The 23,569-nt window shown below is 48.7% G+C and overlaps 3 protein-coding genes and 2 pseudogenes across 3 annotated transcripts; all 5 read right to left on the bottom strand.

Annotated features, from left to right (window-relative positions):
* Window positions 1–753: 753 nt before the first annotated feature.
* Window positions 754–2,947, bottom strand: LOC136465613 (disease resistance protein RGA2-like; annotated as a pseudogene).
* Window positions 2,948–9,003: 6,056 nt separating this feature from the next.
* LOC136465611 (putative disease resistance protein RGA4) lies at window positions 9,004–10,527 on the bottom strand. Its single transcript, XM_066464278.1, has one exon. The coding sequence runs from the start codon at window positions 10,525–10,527 to the stop codon at window positions 9,004–9,006; it is 1,524 nt and encodes a 507-aa protein (XP_066320375.1).
* A 1,537-nt stretch (window positions 10,528–12,064) lies between these two features.
* On the bottom strand, window positions 12,065–13,405 carry LOC136465610 (uncharacterized). Its single transcript, XM_066464277.1, has 5 exons — window positions 13,399–13,405; window positions 13,307–13,314; window positions 13,091–13,198; window positions 12,734–13,003; window positions 12,065–12,401 (listed from the first exon to the last, which is right to left on the bottom strand). Exons 1-5 carry the CDS (start codon window positions 13,403–13,405, stop codon window positions 12,282–12,284), a joined length of 513 nt encoding a protein of 170 aa, XP_066320374.1. The 3' UTR covers window positions 12,065–12,281.
* A 29-nt stretch (window positions 13,406–13,434) lies between these two features.
* LOC136465609 (putative disease resistance protein RGA4) lies at window positions 13,435–14,944 on the bottom strand. The gene has a single exon (XM_066464276.1). It carries the CDS (start codon window positions 14,923–14,925, stop codon window positions 13,435–13,437), a length of 1,491 nt encoding a protein of 496 aa, XP_066320373.1. The 5' UTR covers window positions 14,926–14,944.
* A 1,052-nt stretch (window positions 14,945–15,996) lies between these two features.
* LOC136463364 (uncharacterized) lies at window positions 15,997–22,286 on the bottom strand (annotated as a pseudogene).
* Window positions 22,287–23,569: the final 1,283 nt, after the last annotated feature.

Raw genomic sequence — 23,569 nt, 5'->3', positions numbered from 1 at the left:
TCTCAGATTCAGATCTGGAACTACCAGAGGGCAGCTTGGCCCTTGGCCGCTTGGATTGAATGCAAATTCGATGGCCTGTTTTTTACAATGACACTCCCTTATCTTTTATAGGCAAAGGAGACTCCCACTTGCTATAGCATATTCTAACCACTAAAGTGGATGCTGATCATATTCCTAACACTAGGCTTAAAGCCAAGAAAAGTAAAAAGTGCAAAAAAAAAAGTAAGATACAAGTGTTTTAGCACTAGGCTTATCTGTCACAGCGAAATTATCTGCAAGACATAACAAATGACTATAAGAAGCTTAAATATCTGTATCCACTAACAAAATAGAAATGGCAGTGGCACTGCAGGGGGAGTTGATTAGAGCGTTTAGCCAATATAATCGTAACGAGATCAATAGTGGCATGTCAACATGAATAACTCACAGTCAAAACTAAAAGGCATATTCAATCATGCCTTACAACTTATTGAAAAATTCAGCTAACTTTATCATCATTGAGCACAATGCCCTGGTCCATACTCCATACATTTGTCATAAATGAAAATGCAAATACACTTAGTGATGCTAATATATTAATTACAATTCAGGACGCAAAAGGAAAAGCGTGATAGAGAACTGCATAGCTCCAAGGCGTACCAACTGATGCATTTCATCCGCGGGTGCCACAGTGCATATATATAGAGATAGTAAACAAACAGACTCAGACAAGGTTTTCTTTATCAGATCCGATCGGACATCATGTACCACATATTAGGAAATATCCACATCATGAATGTGTGCAATCTTGCCCCAATCAGGGCCTACGTTCTTTTTGTAGCGTTCCTTGAGCTCAGTGTAGCAATTGTTGACGCGTAGATTACTCAGAGATGCAGGCATATCTGGAAGCATCTGAATCAGATTTGCATTGGATATCTGCAATGACTGCAGGGAGGTCAGACTTGCAATCTCTTGTGGTAAACGTTGCAAATGGGAAGCATCACGCACTACTATCTCTTCTAGGGCTTGACAGTTGCGCATAAGCCATTCCACAGGTAAAAGTCTTAGTTCAGGACCGCCAGAAATCCGGAGCCTCTTCACAATGGCCATGCTCCTTAATGGCTCTTTGAGTAAGAGAGATGGGTGGTCAATATCAAGCTCGCTGATCTCCAAGGCACAACCGGATAGATCAGCACCCTCCCCTGATAAGTCAGGCGAATCTTGAACAAGGCTGTCACAACCAATGATTACCAAGAATGTGAGAGAGCCGAGCCCTTGAATTCCATCCAGTGACAGTAGCTCTTTGCAATCCCAGATGTCTAGATTTTCAAGATTTGTCAGTCTTGCAAAGTCTTGCGCGGAGGGGAGGGATGTCATTGCACAGTCGCTAAACACCACAGAAGTTATCCCTGTCAAACACGTAAAAACTTCGGAAGGGAATAATGACATTGCACACCCATCTAAAAACAATCGTGTCAGTGATCTGAGATCTTGCAATGAAGTGGAGTTTCAGCATTACCACACGATCCCAAAGTGAAATATCTCACTGTTGGGGGCAACCTGATGTGTCCTGTCTTCAAATTTGGACACTTCACTATATCAAAGGTCTTAAGAACAGAAGTTGAACAAAATGAGTCCTCTGGTAGACATGACAGGCTCGCACATTGTTGGATTGACAATTCCTCGAGAACAGGAAGAGAGTAGCCCTGCCACAAAGTTGCCAGATCTGGGCAGCAAGAAATTATTAGCTTTGAAAGAGACAGATCCAGCCTCGGCGATGAAGAGGAACTTGCACCTAAACATGGTGGCAGTGGTATAGCTTGTAGTCAGGGATGAAAACGGATCGGATACGAACGGATATCACCGATATTACATTTGTTTTCATATTTCTGTCCGGATTCAGATTCGAATACGGATAGTGTCAACTATGTCAGATAGGATACGATTGGATATCGACATCATAAATATGCGATTTGAGTATTCGGATACGGATACGGTATCGGATGTTGGATATCCGGACTCGGATACGGACAGATCTCAACCCCTCTAAACGGATTCGGTTTCGAATACGGTCGGAAAATATCCGTACCGTTTTCATCCCTACTTGTAGACCAGCATTATGGATTTCAATATGTCGAATGCCGATAGGTACATTTGGTAGCTGTCTTAACTCCTTACAGTCACGCACCACAAGTGTGTCGAGCTGGGGAAATAAGTTCTCACCCTCGGATCCAACCCATTCAGTGCATATAGGCATGTCTCCGATCTCTAATGCCTTAAGGGATTGCAAGCCATAAGGTTTCTCGCTTCCATAAAATGAAGAATCCACGCAGTCGATGGATTTCATGTTAATTATGTAGAGATACTGGAGAGAAGGCAGCTGCCCAATAGGTGGAAGACGCTGCAACCTACTACAATCACATATATAAAGATATGTCAAATTAATGAGTTCGCGATTTTCCAGCCAACATGGAGATCAAGAACCTGGATATTCTTGAATCTTCAGTTTGCAGGTGTTGGGGTGTGGTTCAAGCTTGTCAAGAAGCTGCTCAGCTTTGCTGGGGTCACAAGAATCAGAACAGCCTGGGGACCAGCTAAGTGTTAATGCAGATAGATTATCTTTCTTGTCCAACAAGACCTCAGCAGCTTCGTATACACTCTTTACTTTGTCAAGACCTGAAATGTGTAAATGGGAGATGCCCTTCAGATTCTTGAGTTCACCAATTGTGTAACCACTTCGCTGTTGGATGCTGAAACCATATAGCTCATGGAGAGAAGTCAGCTTTCCAACATAAGGAATTAGAGGCATTATGCCATAAGATAACTGCAAATGGCGCAAATTAACTAGATTGCATATTCCCTCCATTTCTCCTTTTATGGGAACTGCAAGCTGGGGATCATTAAACTTCAGTATCTGTAGGTGGTATAATCTGTATACAGATTGGGGGAACCAGCAGAAACGTGTCATTTTATTACGACCCCACATGAGAGACAAGTAGCGAAGGTGCACTAGACCACCAAATTCATCAGGCAGCTTCAACGTAGAATTTGTGGTTAGGGACAAGACCCGCAAGCTTTTTGTGACGGCCAGTACTTTCTGAAGCATTAGTTCTTGCGCTGCCTGATCTTGCTCTTGAAAATGCATGACAAGGGTGCGCAATTTCTTTGCTTGAGAGATTTGCTCAACCAGACTAGGATTTATAGTTTCAGTGCATATGTGCCTAACAGTCTTTGGAACCATTTCAGAAAATTTGCTGTCAATTCTAATGCATTCCTTTACTGAAGTAGAACAAGCCAACTCATGCAAAAGATCATGAATAACGTATAGTTCTTCATAGTATTCATCAAATATATTACATTTTATAGCACGACTAGATCGAGGCCTTGATTTAACTTCAAAAAAAAGATTTCCTGGTTAATGCATCCAGATACTCCATCCCGACAACCTCTGGTGTCTTGTTACCCATTAACTCCATCCCAACCTCTGGTGTCTTGTTACCCATTATGATATGCTGCTGCTCTCTGCCCCTCACCGATCGGAGGTTGTACGTGTGGACGATCGGTGGGCGTGGTTTGAAGGCTGATCGGCGGCGAGGAGCCAGCAATCGTGAGTGGCGGCTAGGGTTGGACTCCCGGCTCCCTTCAGGAAGCCGGAAACAATATGTTTCTGCTTAAACCGATCCAATTGTCTTTACAACCATATATCGCTTCTCCTTTCTAAAAATAGAAATACGTTTCTAATAATAATAATAGTTCTCTAATAATAGGAAACGTCCTGGGCCGTGAGGCCTTCTCCTGCATGCGCCTGCTAGCTTCTCCTGCATGCGCCTGCTAGCCACGAGCAGCCCTCCTCTGATATTGAACTCCCGTCATAACATCTCTCCCCGCCTCGGCAAACAGCTCGTCCTCGAGCTGCACATCCGGGTAGAGAGTCTGGAAGTCGTCCAGGTGCTCCCAGGTGGCGTCGTCCTCCGAAAGTCCTTGCCACTTGACGAGGATGCGCCACACGCCGCGACGGAGCTGGGCGCGCAGGACCTGCGCAGGGGCTGGCAGCAGTCGCCCGTCCTGAACCGGTGGCAGCACGGCCGGTGTTGATGGTGGCGAGCCGGCGTAGTTGTAAGGCTTTAACAGCCCCACATGGAAGACGTCATGCAGGCGCGCGTCCGCGGGGAGTCGGAGACGATAAGCCACCTGCCCGATGCGCTCGACGATCTGGAACGGCCCGGCGTAGCGTGGGCGCAACTTTCCCTTGGACGGCGAAGCGAGCGCATGGGTGGGTCGGTGGAGAAGTCGGAGCAGCACCCATGCGCCCACGTCGAACTCCACCTCGCGATGGTGCTCATCATAGTGGCCTGAAGACGCTCGCGAACCTCCTCCAGGAACGTGTCGCGGTCCCGCAGCATGGCGTCCACCGCCTCTGTCTGGGCCGCCCCGGCGTGGTGTGGCAGGAGGGGTGGCGGGGGTCGGCCGTACACAACCTCGAACGGCGACGCTCGGAGCGCCGTGTGGTACGAGGTGTTGTAGCAGTACTCCGCCCAGGAGAGCCATTCGACCCACGAGCGAGGCCGATCACCTGTCGCACAGCGCAAGTACATCGCGATGATCTTGTTGACGACCTCGGACTGGCCGTCCGTCTGGGGGTGAAAGGTCGTACTGAGCCGCTGCTTGACACCTGCACATTTAAAGAGATCGCGCCAGAGATTGCTGGTGAAGACTGGGTCGCGATCGCTGACGATGGAGCTGGGGAAACCGTGCAGGCGCACGATCCCGTCGAAGAAGACACGGGCGACGGAGGCGGCGGTGTAGGGGTGGCTAAGCGCGATGAAGTGGGCGTACTTCGAGAAGCAGTCCACCACCGTCAGGACCACAGACTTGCCGTGCACCTTCGGCAGCCCCTCGATGAAGTCCATGGAGATATCCGCCCAGACCTGCGACGGAACGTCCAAAGGCTGAAGGAGGCCGGCCGGCTGTGTGGTCGGCGTCTTGTTCCGCTGGCACACGTCGCAGGAGCGGACGAAGTCGTGCACCAGCTAGCGGTCGCCGGGGATGTAGAAGTCCGCGCGGAGGCGCACAAGGGTTTTCTGGACCCCCTCGTGTCCAGCCAAGTGAGCCAGGTTCACCCCCTGGTGGCGCAAGTCGTCGGTGGCAGGCACGTAGATGCGCTTGCCGTGGAGGAGGAAACCGTCGGCGGCTGCCCACGGCTCGCCCAGAGACGCAGCCTCCAGCTGCTGCAGCGCGACCGGGTCGACCGCGGTGGCACGGCGGATGTCGGCGTAGAGGTCGAAGGAGGGCCCCGAGAGGGCACAAAGCGCCGCACTCTCCTCGTCGCGGCGGGACAGCACGTCGGCCGCCGAGTTGAGCCGCCCGGGGCGGTACTCGACGGTGAAGTCGAACCCGAACAGCTTGCTGAGCCACTGGTGCTGAGGCACGGTGGACAGCCGCTGGTCCAGGAGGAACTTCAGGCTGTAGTGGTCGGTGCGGACGAGGAACCGACGCCCCCACAAGTACGGGCGCCAGTGCCGGACGGCTTGCACCAGCCCGATGAGCTCGCGCTCGTAGGCCGCCAGCTTGACATGGCGGGCGGCGAAGGGTCGACTGAAGAAAGCCAAGGGTCCCCCCTAGTGTAGAACGGCGCCAAAGCCGGTGCCGGATGCGTCGCAGTCGACCACGAACTGGCGCTCGAAGTCAGGCATCTGTAGAACCGGCGCCGACGAGAGCGCCCGCTTCAGGGCAGCAAAGGCCTCGTCCGCCTCCGCCGTCCAGACGAACGCCTCCTTCCGCAGGAGACGTGTGAGTGGTGCCGCGATGGAGCCAAAGTCGCGGATGAACTTCCTGTAGTAGCCGGTGAGGCCAGGAAAGCCACGCACCGCGTGGAGAGCGCGGTAGCGGCCACGAGGCGACCGCGGCCACCTTGTCGCTGTCCATGGCGACGCCGTCGACGTTGATGACGTGGCCGAGGTAGGCGACGGAGAGGGCCCCGAAGGAGCACTTCGACCTCTTCAGAAAGAGGCCGTGGGCTCGTAGGGCGGTGAAGACGAGGCCGACATGCTGCAGGTGCTCAGACCACGACGTGCTGTAGATCAAAATGTCGTCGAAGAAAACCAGCACGAACCTGCGGAGGAAGGGGCGGAGCACGTCGTTCATCAACGCCTGAAATGTCGCAGGGGCGTTGGAGAGCCCAAACGGCATCACCAGGAACTCAAGTGGCCGTGGTGGGTGCGGAACGCCGTCTTCTCGATGTCCGCCGGGTGCATGCGCACCTGGTGGTACCCCGAGCGGAGGTCGAGCTTGGTGAAGTACTTGGCCCCGTGGAGCTCGTCGAGGAGCTCGTCAACCACCGGGATCGGGAACTTGTCCTTGGACGTACGGTCGTTGAGCGCGCGGTAGTCGATACAGAAGCGCCACGACCCATCCGCCTTCTTGACAAGGAGCACGGGTGCCGAGAACGGAGAAGTACTGGGGCGGATGATGCCCTGCTCCAGCATGGCGGCGCACTGTCGCTCGAGCTCGTCCTTCTGCAACTGAGGGTACCGGTACGGCCGCACTGCAACCGGCGCGGTCCCGGGCAGCAGGTGTATGCGGTGGTCGTAGGGGCGGGCTGGTGGAAGGCCGTGCGGTGTGTCGAAGACGGCGTCGTGCTGAAGTAGGAGCTCGTCCAGCAGCGGGTGGTGCGGGTCCGAAGCGACCGCTGCTGGGAGGGCGCGCCTGGGGCGCCCACACACCGCCACGTGACGCGGCGGCCCTCATGCAGGAAGGACACGGTGAGCCCCTCGAAGTCCCAGGTGAGGGGGCCCAGCGTGCCAAGGAAGTCGACGCCGAGGATGAAGTCGAAGCAGCCGAGCGCGAGGCCGACGCAGGTGATGGAGAAAGGCGCCCCGCAGATGTTGACGAGCACGTTGCGTGCGATGCCTTCACACGGCACGCGCTCGCCGTTGGCCACCGTAACGCGAAGCTGGTCGCCCCCCTGAGGAGCGAGACCAAGGCGCCGCATGGCTGCACCCTGGAGGAAGGTGTGGGTGGAGCCGGTGTCCAGGAGGGCGAGGAGGCGCTCGCCCTTGATCGTCACGGGCAGGAGCATAGTGTGGAACGTCCTGATGCCTGCAAGAGCGTGAGCGTGAGCATCCGCTGCGGCGGCGGCGTCTTCGGGCAAGGCCGCGGCCGCGTCGTCGGCTACCCCCTCCTCGTCGTCGTTGAGGAAGTCGTCCGCCTCCAGGAAGAACAGGTGGGGGCACACGTGCCCACGCACGTACTGCTCGTCGCAGTTGTAGCAGAGGCCCTGACGACGGCGTTCCTGCATCTCGGCCGGCGAGAGGCGACGGTACGGCCGCACGGGTGCCGCCGGGGCTGCTGCGCTTGGTGCTGCAGCGGCGGCTGCGGGCGGCGCAGGCAGCGCTGGTGCTCCAGCCGCAGCCGCCCCCTATTGGCGTGGGGGAAGGGCTGGCCGCGGGGGAGGGCAGGCGCCGCGCTGCTGAGGGGGTGCTGCCGCGGCCAGAGCCCGTGTCTCGAAGGCGCGGGCGAGGAACATGGCCGTCTGGAGGTCGGGCGGGGCGCGCATCGCGACGTCGACCCGAATGTGTTCCGGGAGGCCGCCGACGAAGAGCTCCGCCTTTTGGCGCGTGGAGATGTCCCTGGAGTGCGCCAGCACCGTCTGGAAGCGGTCCGCAAACTCCTGGACCGTGGAGTGGAAGGGAAGGCGCCCAACTCGGCCAGCCGCGAGCCGTATATAGACGGTCCGAAGCGAAAACGGCAAAGTTCCTTGAAGCGCTCCCAGGACGGCATGCCCTCGTCCAACAGGAGGGCGTAGTACCATGTCTGAGCGGTGCCGGTGAGGTGGTAGGAGGCCATCCACGTCCGCTGCTCCACCGGAGTGCGCTGGCCCCAGAAGAATTGTTCACAGTGTGTGAGCCAATTCAGCGGGTCGACCGAGCCGTCGTACGTCGCGAAGTCGATCTTGTAGGTCCGAGGCTGGAAAGGCGCCGCGCCGAACGTCATGGGAGCGGCAGCCGAGGGCGCCCCGCCGAGCGCTGGAGCTGCAGCCGGCGCGGACCAGAAGGTGGAGCCGTGGAAGATTGGGCCGTCAACGCCGCCATAGAGCGTTCCCGACGCCGGAACGCCCCCATGGCCGAAGCCCGCTGTGATGTGAGGGATCGAAAGGACCGACGGGCGCCCCGGCGCGGAGGAGTAGACCGGCGGCGCGATGTCGGTGAGCCACGGCGGAAGCGGGGACGGCGAGTGGGGGAACTGGATCTCCTGGATGGGAACGCTGTCGTGGGGAGCCGCCGGTGCTGGCGCGGTGGTGTGCGCTGTGCTGTCCTGTGGCATCCCATAGGTGTAGACGGCGCCCGAGGCGGGCGAAGGCAGCTGCTGCTGCGGGTTGGGCCCCGGCGGCTGCTGCGGTTTGGGCGCCGGCGGTAGCTGCGGCTGCGGGTGAGTCGGCGCCACGCCTGGCTGCGGTCCCAAGAGGAATGCGTGGACGCCGGCCATCATCCTACCGAGGTCGACGACGGCCGCGGTGAGCTGCTCGTTGGTCATCACCCCCACGGCGGAGGAGGAAGCCCCGGCGGCCAGCGGCAGCGATCCCGCAGGCAGAGATGTTTGCGGAATCGGTGCGGACGGGATCGGCACGGACACGTTGGGGTCCGGCGGCGTCGCGGTTGAAGCGGGCAGCGGCAGCGACATCGGATCGAAGGTGGCTGATACCAGGTTGATATGATACTGCTCTCTGCCCCTCACCGATCGGAGGTTGTACGTGTGGACGATCGGTGGGCGTGGTTTGAAGGCTGATCGGCGGCGAGGAGCCAGCGATCGTGAGAGGAGGAAGAACGAGGTGGCGGCTAGGGTTGGACTCCCGGCTCCCTTCAGGAAGCCGGAAACAATATGTTTCTGCTTAAACCGATCCAATTGTCTTTACAACCATATATCGCTTCTCCTTTCTAAAAATAGAAATACGTTTCTAATAATAATAATAGTTCTCTAATAATAGGAAACGTCCTGGGCCGTGAGGCCTTCTCCTGCATGCGCCTGCTAGCTTCTCCTGCATGCGCCTGCTAGCCACGAGCAGCCCTCCTCTGATATTGAACTCCCGTCATAACACATTAACTGTTGGATCGATCCTGAACCCATCCATAAGTGGACCAATTCTTCCTTTGTAAACTCGTAATCTTTGCCAAGTAAGCTGCAGTACCTGAAACATGCCTGCAAATGAGTTGGTAGATGCTGATAACTCAATCTCAACACTGCCATGATCCCTTCCTTACCCTGTTCGATATTATGAATACTCGATGTCAACATTCTGTCCCAAGTGCTACTGTCCCTTTTGCTGTTCAACAATCCACCAAGAACTTTTGCTGCCAATGGAGAACCACTGAGATTTCCCACCATTTTCTTGCTAATCTGCTGCAGATTTCTGTAATCATCAGGATTAACGCCAGAAAATGCATGCATGTTCAGTAGATCACGAAGGTCAGCTTCTCCTAGTCCACTCAATTTCAAAGACTGGCATTCTTCCTGCATTGCTCTTGCAGCAAGATCAGCTACCGACTGCATGCGAGTTGTGAGCAATATCTTACTCCCGCTCTTCCCATATCTCAATGGTCGTACAAAACTTTCCCAATAATCTATTCTGTCATCATTCCACACATCATCCAGAACAAGGAGAAAGGTTTTGGAACTCAATTTCTCCTTGAGCTCATTGTGAAGAACATTTAGACCAACAATGTTTATTTGTTGTCTAGTTACATCTTGAAGAATCTTTCTTGTTAATGTCTCAACATCAAAGTAATAAGAAGCGCAAGCCCAGATGATCAAATCGAAATAATCTTTCACCCTGTCATCATTGCATATAACTTGAGCCAGTGTTGTCTTCCCCAGTCCACCAATCCCAACTATAGAAAATATAGGGATATTGCTGACAACCCGTTCAGATGCACCGCTTCCAGCCTTGGTCAACCAGTGAACTATAGTCTCCCTCTCCTTCTCTCTGCCAAGTACCAGGCTTTGAGGCAGTGAGCTTGTTTCACGCCAGTTCCTGAAATCCACATCTTGTTTATGCTTCTTCAACTTATTGTTATCAAACTGATTGAGAACAGGGAGAAAACGCTGCACATCAGCAACAGCCTCATCTAAAGTCTTGACAGCACTCGTCAACCTCTTCAGAGATCCAGTGTTGAACGTGTGATTAAACTTCTGCACAAGCTTGCCTTTGTACTTATGCAGAGAACCAGTCACCTTGCTATCTCGCGATTTCACCTCTTCCTCAAGCTTGTTATACTCCAACTCATCAAGGGCGTCCTCAGCTTCCTCGACGGCATCCCGGAGCTGCCACAACCAAGCATCTAGCGCCTCATTTTGATCTCTGATCTGCTCTGTGTCGACGGCGTCAAAAACTACTTGGATCTGAGGGAGTAGTTTCTCTAACCTTGTTTGGGTACTCTTCAAACCTCCAGCTTTCTTGTTATCCTTGAGGTGGTCGAAGGCCTTGGTAATGATATAGGAGATGGTTGATATCGCAATAGCTTTTCCTGCAAAAGCTGCAGCAACAGCAGTCATGGCTGGGTTCTGGAAAGTGGAAAGCAACTCGAGAGGAGCTTCCAACAGTATGCAGGAAACATGCTTAGCTCTTGTAAATGCATATCCTGGTTAGGGACTAGTGGACAGCATTGATTTGCAGTAATAGCCATCTACTTGGCACATGGTTTATTTGTCTATTGTATTCGCGACTAGACCCTTGGAAATTAGCAAGCAGGGCTGCTTGACTTGGTTTCCTTCGCTAATTATTCCACTAGTGGCTTACTGATGGATCATGACTGTTTAACCGAAGCCGTCTGAGTCTTGTCGCTACGAGAGTAGTGCTAGAGTATAACATTAGTACTACTAGAACAAACCCTCCATTTACCATCTTCCTGGATGCTAATTATATGAAACCTAGAGATCGAGGACTTAAATAGAAAAACGACACGCCACAGACAAGTATCTTATATCTTACAGAGATGATAACCTGAGAGTGACATTGGACATACCAGATCAGTGAGCGGTAGCAACCGACGGGGGATGGTGCTTGGCGTCTAGGCTGTCGGTGGGCCAGCCAGTGCCCAGGCAGCAGTCGGCAGAAGCTAGAGGATGCTCCAATCTGACATACACCTGATGCAATGCCATGGATCATGGATGCTCTCTTCGGCATTCCGTCGACCACCTGGTGGTTGTGGGCGACTACGCATCCAGCCCAGAGGAGCCAGGAGCCAGGAGCCAGGAGCAGCAGCATGTAATGTAGATGTAGGTGAATTCTCTTGAAGATCGATCTTCACCGCAACTGCCCGGCTCCATGGCAAATCTCTGTATAATCTTCATTAACGCTCTCCTCAATAGCTGAATTGGTGTTGTATCGTTTGTTGATTCTAGCTCGTGCTGGGCTCCACTAAAGGCGGGAGGTGCGCGGCGAGCGTTCAGAGAAGGCGGATGAGCCCGGCCATGCAACGATCCGGGCATTGCAACTGCGGTCTGCGGGTGCGGGGAACTGCGAACAGAAGTGTCCGGACTGCAGAGGTTGAAATGAAAGTGCGATGTAAAGGTGTAAACATCCACCCAGGAAAGCCTTACAGACTCAACACACATTACTCCAGAACTACAGAAAGCCTTACAGACTCGACACACATTGCTCCAGACACAACACGCAGCGCTGGAGACTCCCGAAAGCTGAACACTGGATCGTCCCAACTCTGAAGTATCCATTCTCCACGCAATCTGCGGCAGGCTGTTGGCCTTGCAATCCAGCTGCAAGATGACGTTCTCCAGTCTCTCCTTTGCTTCCTGTTGTATCATCGGCAGCCACCCCCTGAACATACGTCCAATTCTTAGTAGCACCTTCCTCATTCCACTCCAACTTTCTCCCTGAAAACAAACAGCATTCCGTAATTTCCAAAAAGACCACAACACCGCAGTTCACTGCCTGTCTACAACAGCCCAATACCAAACGTACAACCGCAAGCAAAGCAATCAACACGTTGTGCTGAAATCAACCCCAATTATTGTGGCCACTGGTCAGACTTGGAGGAAGTAGAACTTGCCAACCAACCAATTCCCATAATACACTACTCAGGTCTAACCACTGCAGATGACAGATCACGACAAAATGACGCTATATAAACCCCAATTATTGTGGTCACTGGTCAGACTTGGAGCAAGTAGAACTTGCCAACCAACCAATTCCCATATACAGTACTCAGGTCTAACCATTGCAGATCACGACAAAACGATGCTATATACAGAGGGCTCAAACAAATCAACTCGCGTTGCATCTCCAAGAACTATTGTCTGCATAACCGAGCCCAAGGCACGATCTGGTAGTTCAGCGCATTGTCCCAAACCATTTGGACCGCAGACTCCAGCATCTCCTTCACAGAGTTCTCCAATGGATCACCTTCTTCCTGGGAAATTAACAAAACCAGTTATCAGGGTGCAATCTGCTTCGATGTAAAATGGGATTGTGATGGTACCAACTGCACTACCAATTAGAAAAAATCACGATCGCCACAATACAGCTATGAGTACCCCTACTATGTTAACAAAAGGAGGAACCCCCCCAAAAAAGAAAAACTGCAACCAGATTCACAACTTGTGTTTTCCTCACTCTCAAGTTATTTCAATACAGAAATATTGCACAAGCAAAATCAGCATATAAAAACACAAATATGTAACCTAACAGTAAGTAGCTACAGAAGAGTAGAACGCAACAATCTTTCGAGTAGATTTCACTAACCTCCAGTTTGCGAGAAATAGCAGTTAGCTTGAACGTAACTTCATTGGAAACTTCCCCAGTCGAGCTCCGGTGATCGAATCTGTCAGCATGCCTTAGCTTGAGCCTCATGGTTTCATTTCTGAAAGCGTTGTAGTTCGTGTGCCACACCCCAACTATGCTGAACCTCTCACCAATTGACTCCTTTCCAAGTGGCCATCTAATCCCCCCTTTCACATTAGGATCGATAATAGCAGCAGACACCAAGCTCTTTACAGCATTTTTCACTTCAGACTGCAGTTGACACCAAATAAGTCTACAATCTTTATTAAAAAAACATTTATACCAGAAAGGAACAAGGTTTTCTCAATGAGTACTTACATCTAGGTTTTTCAGGATCCTTTTCTTACACAACATCAGCCTTAGATCAAGACCTTCGAAAAGACAGGATATGTCTTCCACCAAGTGCCGTACCTGATTCAATTCAACCTGCATAAAAGGCAGCACTCAGGAATTAGAATCTGGAGTATGGTTTGAATAGCTGGTTGAATTAATTACATTTGAAGAACACAACAAGGCACATAGTATGTGGAGTACATCACATCCTATAATATAACTATTACCAGTTAATCCAGAAATTCACACATTTTTTCCATCTACCTACTACAATACAATATAACATGCGGTACCACTCATTGGGGGGGAATGAATACAATGACAAGCAACTACCTACTGCTTTCATTCTTTGCTATCCTTTTAAACATTAACTGTTGGATCAATCCTGAACCCATCCATAAGTGGACCAATTCTTCCTTTGTAAACTCATAATCTTTGCCAAGTAAGCTGCAGTACCTGAAACATGCCTGCAAATGAGTTGGTAGATGCTGATAACTCAATCTCAACACTGCCATGATCCCTTCCTTACCCTGTTCGATATTATGAATACTCGATGTCAACATTCTGTTCCAAGTGCTACTGTCCCTTTTGCTGTTCAACAATCCACCAAGAACTTTTGCTGCCAATGGAGAACCACTGAGATTTCCCACCATTTTCTTGCTAATCTGCTGCAGATTTCTGTAATCATCAGGATTAACGCCAGAAAATGCATGCATGCTCAGTAGATCACGAAGGTCAGCTTCTCCTAGTCCACTCAATTTCAAAGACTGGCATTCTTCCTGCATTGCTCTTGCAGCAAGATCAGCTACCGACTGCATGCGAGTTGTGAGCAATATCTTACTCCCGCTCTTCCCATATCTCAATGGTCGTACAAAACTTTCCCAATAATCTATTCTGTCATCATTCCACACATCATCAAGCACAAGGAGAAAGGTTTTGGAACTCAATTTCTCCTTGAGCTCATTGTGAAGAGCATTTAGACCAACAATGTTTATTTGTTGTCTAGTTACATCTTGAAGAATCTTTCTTGTTAATGTCTCAACATCAAAGTAATAAGAAGCGCAAGCCCAGATGATCAAATCGAAATAATCTTTCACCCTGTCATCATTGCATATAACTTGAGCCAGTGTTGTCTTCCCCAGTCCACCAATCCCAACTATAGAAAATATAGGGATATTGCTGACAACCCGTTCAGATGCACCGCTTCCAGCCTTGGTCAACCAGTGAACTATAGTCTCCCTCTCCTTCTCTCTGCCAAGTACCAGGCTTTGAGGCAGTGAGCTTGTTTCACGCCAGTTCCTGAAATCCACATCTTGTTTATGCTTCTTCAACTTATTGTTATCAAACTGATTGAGAACAGGGAGAAAACGCTGCACATCAGCAACAGCCTCATCTAAAGTCTTGACAGCACTCGTCAACCTCTTCAGAGATCCAGTGTTGAACGTGTGATTAAACTTCTGCACAAGCTTGCCTTTGTACTTATGCAGAGAACCAGTCACCTTGCTATCTCGCGATTTCACCTCTTCCTCAAGCTTGTTATACTCCAACTCATCAAGGGCGTCCTCAGCTTCCTCGACGGCATCCCGGAGCTGCCACAACCAAGCATCTAGCGCCTCACTTTGATCTCTGATCTGCTCTGTGTCGACGGCATCAAAGACTACTTGGATCTGAGGGAGTAGTTTCTCTAACCTTGTTTGGGTACTCTTCAAACCTCCAGCTTTCTTGTTATCCTTGAGGTGGTCGAAGGCCTTGGTAATGATATAGGAGATGGTTGATATCGCAATAGCTTTTCCTGCAAAAGCTGCAGCAACAGCAGCCATGGCTGGGTTCTGGAAAGTGGAAAGCTTCAACTCGAGAGGAGCTTCCAACAGTATGCAGGAAACATGCTTAGCTCTTGTAAATGCATATCCTGGTTAGGGACTAGTGGACAGCATTGATTTGCAGTAATAGCCATCTACTTGGCACATGGTTTATTTGTCTATTGTATTCGCGACTAGACCCTTGGAAATTAGCAAGCAGGGCTGCTTGACTTGGTTTCCTTCGCTAATTATTCCACTAGTGGCTTACTGATGGATCATGACTGTTTAACCGAAGCAGTCTGAGTCTTGTCGCTATGAGAGTAGTGCTAGAGTATAACATTAGTACTACTAGAACAAACCCTCCATTTACCATCTTCCTGGATGCTAATTATATGAAACCTAGAGATCGAGGACTAAATAGAAAACGACACGCCACAGACAAGTATCTTATATCTTACAGAGATGATAACCTGAGAGTGACATTGGACATACCAGATCAGTGAGCGGTAGCAACCGACGGGGGATGGTGCTTGGCGTCTAGGCTGTCGGTGGGCCAGCCAGTGCCCAGACAGCAGTCGGCAGAAGCTAGAGGATGCTCCAATTTGACATACACCTGATGCAATGCCATGGATCATGGATGCTCTCTTCGGCATTTCGTCGACCACCTGGTGGTTGTGGGCGACTACGCATCCAGCCCAGAGGAGCCAGGAGCCAGGAGCCAGGAGCAACAGCATGTAATGTAGATGTAGGTGAATTCTCTTGAAGATCGATCTTCACCGCAACTGCCCGGCTCCATGGCAAATCTCTGTATAATCTTCATTAACACTCTCCTCAATAGCTGAATTGGTGTTGTATCGTTTGTTGATTCTAGCTCGTGCTCGGCTCCACAAAAGCCGCGAGGTGCGCGGCGAGCGTTCAGAGAAGGCGGATGAGCCCGGCCATGCAACGATCCGGGCATTGCAACTGCGGTCTGCGGGTGCGGGGAACTGCGAACAGAAGTGTCCGGACTGCAGAGGTTGAAATGAAAGTGCAATGTAAAGGTGTAAACATCCACCCAGGAAAGCCTTACAGACTCAACACACATTACTCCAGAACTACAGAAAGCCTTACAGACTCGACACACATTGCTCCAGACTCAACACGCAGCGCTGGAGACTCCCGAAAGCTGAACACTGGATCGTCCCAACTCTGAAGTATCCATTCTCCACGCAATCTGCGGCAGGCTGTTGGCGTTGCAATCCAGCTGCAAGATGACGTTCTCCAGTCTCTCCTTTGCTTCCTGTTGTATCATCGGCAGCCACCCCCTGAGCATACGTCCAATTCTTAGTAGCACCTTCCTCATTCCACTCCAACATTCTCCCTGAAAACAAACAGCATTCCGTAATTTCCAAATAGACCACAACACCGCAGTTCACTGCCTGTTTACAACAGCCCAATACCAAACATACAACCGCAAGCAAAGCAATCAACACGTTGTGCTGAAATCAACCCCAGTTATTGTGGCCACTGGTCAGACTTGGAGGAAGTAGAACTTGCCAACCAATCAATTCCCATAATACACTACTCAGGTCTAACCACTGCAGATGACAGATCACGACAAAATGACGCTATATAAACCCCAATTATTGTGGTCACTGGTCAGACTTGGAGCAAGTAGAACTTGCCAACCAACCAATTCCCATATACAGTACTCAGGTCTAACCATTGCAGATCACGACAAAACGATGCTATATACAGAGGGCTCAAACAAATCAACTCGCGTTGCATCTCCAAGGAAGAACTATTGTCTGCATAACCGAGCTCAAGGCACGATCTGGTAGTTCAGCGCATTGTCCCAAACCATTTGGACCGCAGACTCCAGCATCTCCTTCACAGAGTTCTCCAATGGATCACCTTCTTCCTGGAAAATTAACAAAACGCGTTATCAGGGTGCAATCTGCTTCGATGTAAAATGGGATTGTGATGGCACCAACTGCACTACCAATTAGAAGAAATCACGATCGCCACAATACAGCTATGAGTACCCCTACTATGTTAACAAAAGGAGGAACCCCCCAAAAAAGAAAAACTGCAACCAGATTCACAACTTGTGTTTTCCTCACTCTCAAGTTATTTCAATACAGAAAATATTGCACTGGCAAAATCAGCATATAAAAACACAAATATGTAACCTAACAGTAAGTAGCTACAGAAGAGTAGAACGCAACAATCTTTTGAGTAGATTTCACTAACCTCCAGTTTGCGAGAAATAGCAGTTAGTTTGAACGTAACTTCATTGGAAACTTCCCCAGTCGAGCTCCGGTGATCGAATCTGTCAGCATGCCTTAGCTTGAGCCTCATGGTTTCATTTCTGAAAGCTTTGTAGTTCGCGTGCCACACCCCAACTATGCTGAACCTCTCACCAATTGACTCCTTTCCAAGTGGCCATCTAATCCCCCCTTTCACATTAGGATCGATAATAGCAGCAGACACCAAGCTCTTTACAGCATTTTTCACTTCAGACTGCAGTTGACATCAAATAAGTCTACAATCTTTATTAAAAAAAACATTATACCAGAAAGGAACAAGGTGTTCTCAATGAGTACTTACATCTAGGTTTTTCAGGATCCTTTTCTTACACAACATCAGCCTTAGATCAAGACCTTCGAAAAGACAGGATATGTCTTCCACCAAGTGCCGTACCTGATTCAATTCAACCTGCATAAAAGGCAGCACTCAGGAATTAGAATCTGGAGTATGGTTTGAATAGCTGGTTGAATTAATTACATTTGAAGAACACAACAAGGCACATAGTATGTGGAGTACATCACATCCTATAATATAACTATTACCAGTTAATCCAGAAATTCACACATTTTTTCCATCTACCTACTACAATACAATATAACATGCGGTAGCACTCATTGGGGGGGGGGGGGGGGGGGGGGGGGGGAATGAATACAATGACAAGCAACTACCTACTGCTTTCATTCTTTGCTATCCTTTTAAAATAAGGCTAATCAATAGATGCGGTCAGTAGAGTTCAAATTGCCCTCCTGGTTTGAATTAACAAAACAAAGAACAGCAGGAATCATATGAAGATAATTGATCTATGGCAATCCCAAATATTGGCAAGAGATGTGGAAAGTAGCATAAAACTGTTTTCTCCAAATCTGAAAGTACAGCTAAATACATCGAATAATCAAATTATCCAGATATATAAAGTAATGCACGAGAATTTCTACTCAATGATATACAAGCTTGGACAAACACACAGCTCATCGAGGGGACATCAGCTAAACAAGTCAAGCAACAGTAAGGAAGTTCGGAGATTTTCAGTGGTAAGAAGTAAACAGCCTATAACGATGTCTGAGGTAAACATGTTCATGTCTTTGCGTCTCATAATGTGTCAGCTATCAAGTAATTCCTACAGAACATGGCATTAAAAATTTAGACTAGCTGCAATCTTAGTTACGGGAAAGCATCATGGTATGTGGACCAGATATTTATGTAATTAGAGGCGCCTAATCATAAAGTGCTAAAGCCTAAAACTATTAAATGTCTAATATCCTCAGAAATCACGACTTTGTGGAGACAGCTATTATATACTCCATCCGTTCCAAATTATAAAGTCACTTTGACTTTTTTGGTTCATCCATTTCTTACGTATCTAGACATATTATTATATCTAGATGCATAGCAAAATGGATGTACTGAAAAGTCAAGCAACTTATAATTTGGAACGGATGGGAGTACTAGACATCAATCGACAAATTTGATATTAGACAGCAATTTTGATATTAGACAAAAATCAAGACATGCTGCTGCCTCAAAGTGGATGAAGGAATCCGTAGCTTAAATCGCTGAAACAAAACAAATAAAAAAACTCGTGATGGGATGGCACTAACCTTATGGATAGCAAGGCTACCATCTTCCTCCACGGGGCATTTGCAAGATATTGTAGAATCACTTTGATTCCTGTCAAAAACCGTCACAAAATTGAAGACCCTTAAACCCATTTACTTATTTGAGCCCAACACAATTTGTAGTTCAGTTCAACATGCCTGGAGCATTAGAAGACCAAACCTTCACATGGTAGTGCTCCTGGACGAATCAAATCCAGCCCCATCCTCTTCACCATGGATCGCTTCATATCATCCTGACACTCACTAGGCACATTGGTGTTAGAACGATTTCCGCAACTGGCTCTTGGAACCATCTTCCCCTGCTTCTGCTGCCTGGCGGAGTGTGTCCAGTGAGACGGGGCGATCCACCGCTGAAGACATATAATTCGAACTCAGCATTCACCACAAGATCGCGACGAACATAGGTCCCAGAAATGTAACTGGGATGCAAAACAAGAAGAGGAGAAAGGACTCACGGCTGGCACTGGAAGAGCACCTTCCCAGCTTGCCACGAGACTTAGCTTCACCCAACTCCATCCTTAGGCGCGCCGTACACCCTTGGTCCCTCTCCGACGGCTGGCAAAGGAGATCGGGAAGGAACCTCTCGGACGATGGTGGTGACCGCCAACGCAGTGGAGCCGGAGGAGCCTTGTCCTGGGGTGGAGGCGACGACGAGAGCAAGGGGTTTGGCGCCGGTCTTGTGCTCGATGGGGGCGCAAGGGAAGGGCTCGAGGCGGAGGGTGTGCTCCTCGTCGTAGGGGAGAAAGGGCTGGTATCGGGAAACCAACGGGAGATGCAGCCCAACTTTCTGTGCCAAATCTAATTTTGTTTCATAGGCCATCAAAACTTATACCAAATGTTATGTGCAATTGGATATACACTGTTCACTTTCAATGACACTATTTTAACTGATTTGCTTTACATTAAAGATAGGAAAGATAGGTGCAATGCCCACGTGTTATAAGAAGATACGAACAGTTAACGTAAACATTTGGTATCGCAATAAGATAGGAATAGAGATGGGCCAAGACATTATTCGATAGTTAGTCCAATAAAAAAAACAAGGTCACGAGGCCATATAGAACTGGCCCTCAAACTCTAAATAGACAAATAGAGACAAAATCTACTGACCCAATGGATATAATAGATCAATCTTTATTTATTTATTGGTCTTCTTTATTTTTCTGAATAAGCATGGTTGGAAGTTTTATTTTTCTGAATAAGCATGGTTGGAAGTAGATTAGGAAATATATCATATTTGAAAATGAAAATAGATAAAATTAAAATAATGATTCACTTTCAAACTTATTTAATATGATGCAACAATAATACCTTAATGTGTTATCATGGTACATTTAAATCTTGTATCTTATCATGGTAACACAATGGGATAGAGAGTTCATAGCCTTTAGATGAAATGGCTCAGCTCATAGCCTCTGAAATTGACCTTGAGTCTTCGACCCATTTCCATCTTTACCGACAAGTACATTATTGGTGTTGTCTTACATATGGTTACATGGAGTGCCATGTAATCATGAGACGATTGGAACAGCCAACTCATATATGGGTTTTATTTTAAGTTATCTTTATAGTAATTTTAGTTATCTTATAGTAATTTAATTCTTTTATTTATAAGTTGAATAACGACATTAAATTATACAACGGTGAAATAGTTGTCTCATAGTGCTAATGTTTGCTCATGAAGTGGTTGCTTTACAAAATTGCCATATCTTTTTCTCACCTTCCTCTTTTTATAACGTCATATAAATTCCTACATGACTAATTAGCCTAACTTTTTTACAATTTGACCCCCTTTTTTGAAGAAAATTTACATTTGGCCCTCTGGGAGGCTTAAATTCATCTTTGGACCCTTGGGTCGGCGCCATGAGTCCTGGCGCCGAGGTAAACGTCTTGATGCCAGAGATCTTGGTGTCGAGGTGCCTGGCCGTACACAGTAGAAAACCCTAAGTGGCGTTTGAAAGCTCTAGTTTGGTTTTGGTGAATTGATGAAACCCTAAGTGCTAACCTAGTTTATCAAGTGATCATGAGATAGGTAGCACACTCCAAGTGATGAAGCAAATGAAAATCATAGCATGATGATGATGATGATCAAGTGCTTGGACATGGAAAGAAAAAAGAGAAAAACAAAAAGCTCAAGGCAAAGGTATAAACTATAGGAGCTATTTTGTTTTGGTGATCAAGACACTTAGAAAGTGTGATCACATTTAGGTTTGATAGCCGTACTATTAAGAGGGGTGAAACTCGTATCGGAATGCGGTTATCAAAGTGCCACTAGATGCTCTAACTCATTGCATATGCATTTAGGATCAGTGGAATGCTAACACCCTTGAAAATATTTGTGAAAATATGCTAACACATGTGCATAAGGTGATACACTTGGTGGTTGGCACATTTGATCAAGGGTGGTGTAGTTTAGGTGCAAGGGTAAGAAACTCCACCGGCGGAGTGTCCGCCCGTAGAGTGCGGACAGTCCGACGGTGCCACCGGCCCTAGACAGAAAAGACAGAGGTCACTGGGAGTGACCGGACGCTGGCCACGGTTGGACCGGCGCGTCCGGTCAGGTGTAACAATGAAGATGCTAGCGTCGGTCAAATGACCGGACGCTGGGTCGCTCTACGACCGGACGCTGGTAGGGTACATCCGATCAGTGCTGATGTACGCTGACGTAAGGCGCAGAGGAGACATCATCTGACCGAACGCTGGTAGGGTCCGGTCAAGCATGACCGGACGCGTTCGGTCGGCAAAAACACGTTTTGGACCCTTACTGTAAACGACCGGACGCTGAGGGTGCCTCTTTGGCACGGCTTATGCCGGCTCTATTTTATGCAAATCGAAGCACTGTAGCGTGAAGCCGTTTTTATAAGCCGGAGTTAAAATGAACTAGAAGCCGGCTTTGGCTTCACCGGTGAAGCCGTTTTGGATGAGCCGTGCCAAACGGGCCTTTAGCTTCACCAACTCAACCTTAGGCGCGCCGACCACCTTGGTCCTCTCCGCGGCGGCAATGAGATCGGGAAGGAACCTCTCGGCGATGGTGGTGACCGCCAACGCAGTGGAGCCGGAGGAGCCTTGTCCTGGGGTGGAGCCGTGGAGGCGACGACGAGAGCAAGGGGTTTGGCGCCGGTCTTGTGCTCGATGGGGGCGCAAGGGAAGGGCTCGAGGCGGAGGGTGTGCTCCTCGTCGTCGCCGCCAGGGGAGAAGGGCGGTAGCGGGGACCAACGGGAGATGCAGCCGGCGGCGTGGATGATCTTTGTAGAAGCGCGCGGGTGGCGTCCGCCGGCGCCGCGGCCGCGGCCGCGCGGGGAGCAGAGGGAGAGGGAGCGGAGGGAGGAAGAGAGGGACGGAGGTGGCGGGTTGGGTGCGGGGGTGGACGTGGAGGCGGTGGTGCTGGGGTGCCGCTTGTGGGGAGGGAGGTACGCCATGGCCGCTGCCTGCCGGCGTGCGGTGCGGTGCGGGTGCGGCGTCCAAGAGGTTTTGGAGAGGGCGGGGGCCGCGGCCCGCGGGGACTAGGGGAAACTGATTTCTTTTTCTTTTTTTTTTTTTTGGTTTGGAATACGAGTGGAAGAAGGCTTCATTGACAAAACTTTTGCCACTCATGCGTTTCCTGTGTATGGTATATAGTAAAAGATATCTGGGATTATAATGGTGTTGGCAGTATGTACACTTCCCTACCAAAAATTTGCATGGGATCCATCTCTGAATATACTCATAATAATGTTACACTCCGTCTAAAAAGTCCCATTTCCACTTTCTGTGCCAAATCTAATTTTGTTTCATAGGCCATCAAAACTTATACCAAATGTTTATGTGCAATTGGATATACACTGTTCACTTCAATGACACTATTTTAGCTGATTTGCTTACATTAAAGATAGGAAAGATAGGTGCAATGCCCACGTGTTATAAGAAGATACGAACAGTTAACGTAAACATTTGGTATCGCAATAAGATAGGAATAGAGATGGGCCAAGACATTATTCGATAGTTAGTCCAATAAAAAAAACAAGGTCACGAGCCATATAGAACTGGCCTCAAACTCTAAAATAGACAAATAGAGACAAAATCTCCTGACCCAATGGATATAATAGATCAATCTTTATTTATTTATTGGTCTTCTTTATTTTTCTAAATAAGCATGGTTGGAAGTTTTATTTTTATGAATAAGCATGGTTGGAAGTAGATTAGGAAATATATCATATTTTGAAAATGAAAATAGATAAAATTTAAATAATGATTCACTTTCAAACTTATTTAATATGATGCAACAATAATACCCTTAATGTGTTATCATGGTACATTTAAATCTTGTATCTTATCATGGTAACACAATGGGATAGAGAGTTCATAGCCTTTAGATGAAATGGCTCAGCTCATAGCCTCTGAAATTGACCTTGAGTCTTCGACCCATTTCCATCTTTACCGACAAGTACATTATTGGTGTTGTCTTACATATGGTTACATGGAGTGCCATGTAATCATGACACGATTGAACAGCCAACTCATATATGGGTTTTATTTTAAGTTATCTTATAGTAATTTTAAGTTATCTTATAGTAATTTAATTCTTTTTATTTTATAAGTTGAATAACGACATTAAATTATACAACGGTGAAATAGTTGTCTCATAGTGCTAATGTTTGCTCATGAAGTGGTTGCTTTACAAAATTGCCATATCTTTTTCTCACCTTCCTCTCTTTCTTATAACGTCATATAAATTCCTACATGACTAATTAGCCTAACTTTTTTACAATTTGACCTCCTTT

This window comes from Miscanthus floridulus, chromosome 7 (genome assembly GCF_019320115.1).
Source record: "Miscanthus floridulus cultivar M001 chromosome 7, ASM1932011v1, whole genome shotgun sequence".
Classification (NCBI taxonomy): Eukaryota; Viridiplantae; Streptophyta; class Magnoliopsida; order Poales; family Poaceae; genus Miscanthus; species Miscanthus floridulus.
The sequence above is the reverse complement of the archived record's forward strand: the minus strand, read 5'-3'. Positions and strand labels throughout refer to the sequence as shown.